The sequence below is a fragment of the Rhagoletis pomonella genome, unplaced genomic scaffold (genome assembly GCF_013731165.1).
Source record: "Rhagoletis pomonella isolate Grant_MI unplaced genomic scaffold, Rhpom_1.0 Rhpom_scaffold_00006, whole genome shotgun sequence".
Classification (NCBI taxonomy): Eukaryota; Metazoa; Arthropoda; class Insecta; order Diptera; family Tephritidae; genus Rhagoletis; species Rhagoletis pomonella.
In genome coordinates this window covers 14,527,697-14,534,517 of record NW_023458560.1, presented here as the reverse complement: position 1 = coordinate 14,534,517, position 6,821 = coordinate 14,527,697, and the positions used below count along the sequence as shown (strand labels likewise).

At 36.4% G+C, this 6,821-nt stretch overlaps 1 protein-coding gene across 6 annotated transcripts in view; it reads right to left on the bottom strand.

Moving 5' to 3' along the window:
- LOC118740432 (rho guanine nucleotide exchange factor 7) overlaps positions 1–6,821 on the bottom strand; it is a 167,912-nt gene that overhangs the window by 97,252 nt on the left and 63,839 nt on the right. For all 6 annotated transcript variants that reach the window (XM_036471977.1, XM_036471978.1, XM_036471973.1 and 3 more), the window contains exons 2-7: positions 4,261–4,790; positions 3,985–4,185; positions 3,655–3,853; positions 3,498–3,594; positions 2,852–2,976; positions 2,525–2,785 (exon numbers count right to left, since the gene is read on the bottom strand). In XM_036471977.1, the coding sequence (XP_036327870.1) occupies positions 2,525–2,785; positions 2,852–2,976; positions 3,498–3,594; positions 3,655–3,853; positions 3,985–4,185; positions 4,261–4,601 (1,224 nt within the window). In that variant the 5' untranslated portion in view covers positions 4,602–4,790. The remainder of the gene's footprint in view (positions 1–2,524; positions 2,786–2,851; positions 2,977–3,497; positions 3,595–3,654; positions 3,854–3,984; positions 4,186–4,260; positions 4,791–6,821) is intronic.

Here is a 6,821-nt window from a genome sequence, read left to right as displayed (position 1 = left end):
TTTAAATAAAAATTTGTGAAACCGCTCCTGAATTTTGAAAAGTAAAATTGTCATTTTGAGTACATTCTCTTATCGGATCTCTCTTTCTTTTTTCAATATTTCGGCACTCTAATGTTGGGGAATGTACTTTGAATGTACTAGCAATATAGAAGTATTACATATGTGTTTTTGGTGGATAACGTACCAGTATTTAAAGTAGTTTCATGTCCACTAACAATACAGTGCAAAATCCTTATCTATTCTGAAACAAATGGCATCAAATGTTAGCTACTCTAGCAAAAGTCGCTATAATACTTACTGTATGTATATATATATACACTTTCAAAAGTCGCTATAATATTTATTGTACGTATTTATACAAGTTCAAAAGTCTCCATCTTCTGATGAACTTAGAAAACTGCAAGAAAACCTGGTAGTTTCGGTGCCTAGTGGAAGACGTCGTAAAAAAAAGTAGACCAATCTTCATGAAAGAGAGAACGCGACAAGCATAAACAAGCTAGCTATGTAAAAGTTACTGTTTCAAAACTCGCTATATTAATTTTTTATATATAAAATTTGCAAAAACTACCATACTGCGATTTTGTTTCTTAATGCTATTAGGCTCTTATTTATCCAAATTTTCAGATTAAAAAAAAAAGATACAATTTGGATTTTACTTGTTGTTGTAGACGTTTTTTTTTTTTAATTTATGGCTTACTATTATAAAATCACATAACGCTGTTTGCAAGTGGACTACTCATATGTATATAGTTTTCGGTATGGTTATCGATATCGATATAAATATCATAAATACAAATGTACAGCGGCGAATACACATATTTTCGCTTCCGACAGATATTTCGCATATAAGTTAAAAAAAAATATTAATTTAAAAAAATAAGCTAATGACTAGATTGTAGAACACTTAAGCTTCACAATTATGAAAATCTCCATAAGAAAACTGCACTTTGCCTTGGATTTACAAACGTTTGTCTATCCAAGCAGCTTTCATCGAAATTATACAGCAACTCCGCTTGCAGTTTATCCGGCGCCGTTAAACACTCAGCCGGCAAGTCTAAAGTACTGGAATGCGTAACATCATCCTCGTCGTCATCATCATTATCATCATCGTTGTTATCATCATCATTATCACTATAATTAAACTCGCCACTTGCGTTTCCACTGCCGAAACTCTCATGTTTCAGTGCATCCACACTCAAATTGTAAGCTTCCTTACGCTCTTGCCATGTTGGAACGTAGACTGCCGTCTTAGAGCTACGATTGAAGCGATTACCAACAAATAAATTCGGCATACTATGTCGCTCTGCGTGTGATTCGGAATCTTGCGGAATTAGTTTTATCTTCGTTTCATCCGACATATTGGCTAGATTCTCGCATGCCACAAATGCGCCCCCAAGTCTTTCACAAAACACAGAGGAGGCATGGGAAGTCTGCGACGCAAGGTGGTGCAAATTTTGTTGAATACTCGCTGAATCTTCAGTTAACTCCTCCACACAACTCGTCATCCCGCCACCACAACTCAGATCCAGGTGTGCGGTCGTGGTATGAATGACAACACTATCCGTGGATTTGCGCACCAGCGCTTGCATTGCTTTCGAACCGATGACCAGCGATTCCTTCTGCAAAGCAACAGGCCCAGCAGACGGCTGTACGCAATCATCAGTGCTATCTGTATCCAATTTGATTAGATTTATAGATGAACAATGACGCTCCCTGCGCCGTGAAGGCTCGTCAATGGAATCACGTCGATTTGCATGAAAATTAACATATTCGAAAGGATTTGGATCACAGTCGGAAAATTTCTCATAGTCATCGTCTTCGTCACTTTCAGAGTCGGTAGGCAATTCAAAGGCGTCCTGCCGCTCCAGTTCTGAACGCTCTGATGAGTTGGAGTAGTCTATTTCATGATGTTTAGATTTCTGTACATTTGCCGAAGACTTGTGCGCACGTTTCTTACGCATAGGAATACTCTTAATATCAATACTGTGTCGCGCTTGCGGATAGAGCAACATTTTCACTAAATTACCTTTTAGACGGCCCGCCTTTACTAGTTTGGCAAAATGCGCACTTAGGTTAGCATAGGGTGCGGTGGGCGGGTAGTTACTCGGAGGCAATGTTATGCGATATGGTTTGCATGGAGGAGCAGCGTAGTACGCACAGAGCGAAAAACGTGTACTATAACCGCGCGAATCTAAAATATGGGGGTTCTGCGACGTGGTTTTACAGTTGATTTCGTGCGTTTTTATTGGTTTTCAACATTTTGTTAATTTTAAATTTGCATTTAAATTGTTGTTATTTATTTTATAGGTTTATGTTTAAGATTTTTGTGAGAACGTTGAATAAATTTGTCAATGTAAAAATATAAGTAAAAAATTAATAAAAATTCTCTAAGATAGCAATATAGAAAAAGATAAGCTCAAACTCGTTTTAAGCAACTCAATAAGAATTCAATATTTGATGGAATGTTGATGACCAGTTTGAGCTTGAAATAAAGAATATTTTATGAAGTTTTCAATTAACTTACATGTGGTGGTGGCTGGGGCGCATGTCCGCTATTTCCACAGCTCATTGATGCATTGCTTAGATTGCTCAATTGACGTTTGATGCCAATAGGCATTGTGGGATTCGCAGATGTTAACAGCTCAACCCATCTATTCGCCTCGTTGGGGCCTTGACACACTGCAATAATACGCTCGATTAAAGGGCCACTTATTTCAAAGGCATTTTTCACTGTATCGCTATCCTCGAGGCGATTCACAATAATGCCAGTTAGTGGCAGTTTTCCCTTTGAATGAAATAATTACTATTATATGTATATTGAAAATAAATTTTAAAGAGAGAAAATACTTACCTCATATATAAAGGCACTCATTCTTTGGCTAACACTGAGTATCAGCAAAGTTTGCGGAAAAAGCACAAAATAGCGATCTCGGTGGTCAGGTCCAACAGCAACACTTCCCATGTGTATTATATCACCTAAGTTAGTATTTGAAATGAATTTTAATGAGAAAACAAAATATCAAAACAGCAAAGTAGAATTGTAATTATACACATATCTCAAGAACAACCCAGAAGATAATTTAGGTAGGCCTTCTAAAAGGCCAATTCACAAGGACTTCAGAAATAGTCCTACAAAAAAGGAAGAAATGCGGAGTGCAAAGTCTCTTGACTCTCAAGAAGACCTTTTAGAAGGGCTTTTAGCTCCTGAAATTTTCTACTGGGATGTATAACCCAGTCTTCATTGCAAAAGGCTTGAAATGACATTTTGGATATTTCATAAGAGAAGGAAACAAATTTAAATTGTTCATAAAAGAAATAAATCATTTTTAACAGTAACGAGGAATCGTCTTTTTTTGTGAGATAAGTCTTTAACCCAGTGACAGATTGTATGAGAAAGTTAGCCATCGAAATATTGGAAAAAAAAAATTTCGCGAAAAATATAATTTAGGGTATTTTGCAATGAAGACGCTAGTAGATAAATAGCGCGCTCTTTGTACCTAATGAACTGAGCTCCTGACCCTGCCAGCCTCGCACTGGCCCTGTTAACACCTGCAGCTCTAATTCCTTTTGTCGCCTCGTTGCTGAGCAAGCCGCCTATATAGAAAAAGTAAATATTACATTGGCGTTTGTACTTTTGTTTAATTTTAACATTACCGCAATGTCCTTGTAAACAGCAACACTTCGCTGGGTGTCTCCCCGATCCGGGTGACTGCTCTCCATATGCCGCTCTAGTTCCTGCAGCATGGCCGAGTATTTATCGAGTCGACGAAAAGGCTTCGAGAGACCGGTCGTTAAGACTAAAAGACCAGGTGAGGCGGCACCTTGGCGCTCCATATACTTTTCCAATTCATCTCTGAAAATTCAAGAAATATAAGATTTAAAAGCAACAATTTAAGTTATTTTAAGTGAGAGATATACGTATACTTATATATATCTATTGTACAAAACAACGTTTTTGTCGCATTCAAAGTTCAGTCAACTCACTTGTGCTTGTCGAGTATAACAATGGCCTTTGGGTGGGCAGCACAGTAGGCCTGATGCACCTGTTTCATGTGCGGTGCTTTTGTTAGAAATAACTTTCCAACCCGATCATTGCACTCTTCCATCTGTTTGAGCAATTCTTCGTGTGTTCTAACAACTTCTACAAAATTGCACATCAACTGGGCGTACTCATCAGCATTGAGTCTGAAAAAAGAAAAAAACAAAAAAAAACCAATTATTAGCTTATATTTTAAGTGAACTATTTAGTTATCATTTTACATTTGCGTCTGTTGCAATGGTTCGAGAAAATTCTCCAATAGCCCTTGTATCTCGGCAACATGTGCATGCTCCGAGTCGAGTAGATCTTTCAGCACAACCGAACGATATTCCTGTATCTCCTCTGGTGGTCGTATCGTTTCTGTGAGCGGCAAGGGTGCCTTGTATTCGTTAACATAGTTGCTGGGAAACCAGCCAGTCTTATCGTTGAGTGTGCCCTCCCACCAACCCCCCTCTTCCCGCTGTGTAACTGTGATGAGGTCGCCTTTCTTGAAGCAGAGTTCATCGTTATTGCCGCCCTTGAACGAATACTCTGCTTGAACAATGAGTGGTTGTTGCGACATGTTGCTGCTGAAGTGGTGAGCACTTGTTCTATGGCAGTTTTCGCTGCAATGATGTTGCCTGCTGGTATCAAAGCCAGCTCAGTGTGATGTATAGCGTCTGTGTCGAATTGAAGTACGCAAGTTTGAGTTCGGGTCAATTGATTGGTGTGGGCGTCGATAATTGACTTTTTTCTCGCTGAGTAGTTGAAGCTGTAAATGAGTAGATAGAAGTATTGGAGATATTACTAAAAGTATCGTTCTAGCATTTAGTTATTTTAAGTATACGCTGTATATGTTCAAAATTAAAATGCATACTGTTGAGTAAAATAATATGCGAACCCATCACGCATTCAAAAACATGAATAAATGGCACAAAAGCAATTGCATCGTCTCTACTTTTGACAAAAAATTCCATTCCACTTTGAGCATTCTCGCAAAATCAAGGCAACCTCCTTAAACCATAAATAATACAATAATATTTTCTCTCTCTGCATTTCGAGTACCCTTCATAAGTATGTACATGTGTACGTGTGTACACATCTCTGTAAATATTTTCTTTTAGTGTGTCACATCATATTGGAGATTCAAAAATTCCAAGGTTGCCAAGGTCGGTACGACAAATTCGGTCTACCAATCCGCTTGTCGACCAGTCCCCCTAGGGTTCAGTTGCCATTTCAACGTAACAATAATCTCCCGTTCGTGCCGATCAAAAAATTTGTCGCGCCTCGCCAAAAAGCACGATCACATTAAGTGGAGCGAATTTTATTACTTCAGCATTTAAATTTCTATAATAAAAATGTATCTAAATTGTTTGAATTTCATACAAAATGATTTAAGAGGAAATTCAAGCTAATGCTTATTGGTGATTTTAGAAAACCTTTGCATATATACTGAATATTAAACGCTTACTCTTTGCCCGAAAATGTTTTCGGAAAGAAAGAAGGGTGTTATTTTTAAAAGGCTAAATTGCTGAGCTTCTTGTTCAACAAATATTTTTAATTTTCTTTTCGTTTTAGACTTTTTTGTTTTGCGAATATACTTACATAGTATATACATATGTATATACGTTTGTACATATGTATGCATGCTTGATCTTCGCGTCTCATGTATGCATGTATGTTAATTGCTTTGTTTCGCACAAAATAATATTTAAGATCACTTCTGAACGACACACGCTAAAATGAAAATAGGATGAAAATTCCAAAGCACTTTGTCATTGAATATTATGCGCGTGGAATAAAATATTTTTGCCTAGAAACAAACAGGGATATTGACTTCGAGATCAGCTCAGTGTGGCCGTAAGTATTCAAACTTTTGATATGTGTCTTATTTAACAAAAATTTCTGCATAGATTTGTAATGAATCTGAAACACGACAGTCGGCTGTACTGAACCAGAACAACTCATATTTGTATATTGCTAAGGCAGTGTTGCCAGTAACTGGGTTAATAAAATCCTATCCAAATATAATCTAAATCCCCTTTTGTACTAAAGTTATAACAGAAATCCCGCGCTGTATATATCTATTATACATAAAATTCTTTCTGATGAAAAACACATTGGAGTGGTCCAAAAATGCGTGTGAAAAAGTAAAGTCGGAAATTTAATTAATTAATTAATTTGAAATAAAAAAATATTTAGTGGTCGCTCAAAGCCCTCAAAGTTTTCTCTATATATTTTATATGGGGAAAAAACACTTTTTGTAGAAATAGTATAGAATTCTTTAAAATCAATATTTTCTCTTCAGGAGACTCCCAATAATAATACCCAATTGTTTATTTAGCCATTTGTTCATAGTAACTATATTTTACATGTCCGTCAAAACCCCCAGAAAATGCGATGATTGTTTGTTAATTAAATTAGGTAGAATTCGCTTATTCTGATTATCTTTTTCGTTTTGATCTCAGTAAGCATTTAAAAAAATCGTTGGCAGTTAGCATTAAAATTATGGAAATATAATACAAAACTATATCTTCCATAAAATTTAGATGCAGGAAATCTCCACTGCCCTTTTGTTAACGACTACCTCCCAAACGTTTATACATCGCTAATTTTACTTTCTTCGATAACAAAAACACTCAAAATACTTTTCCATTCATTGTTTAAATCAAACTGGTTCATATCTGTATACCGCTATGCTCTCTAAAGACTTGGTGTTAATTATTTTACATAAATTTAAAACAACTTCAGAATCTAGAAACTCAAGACATTTGAATAGAATTATTGATTAGAAATTTTTTTT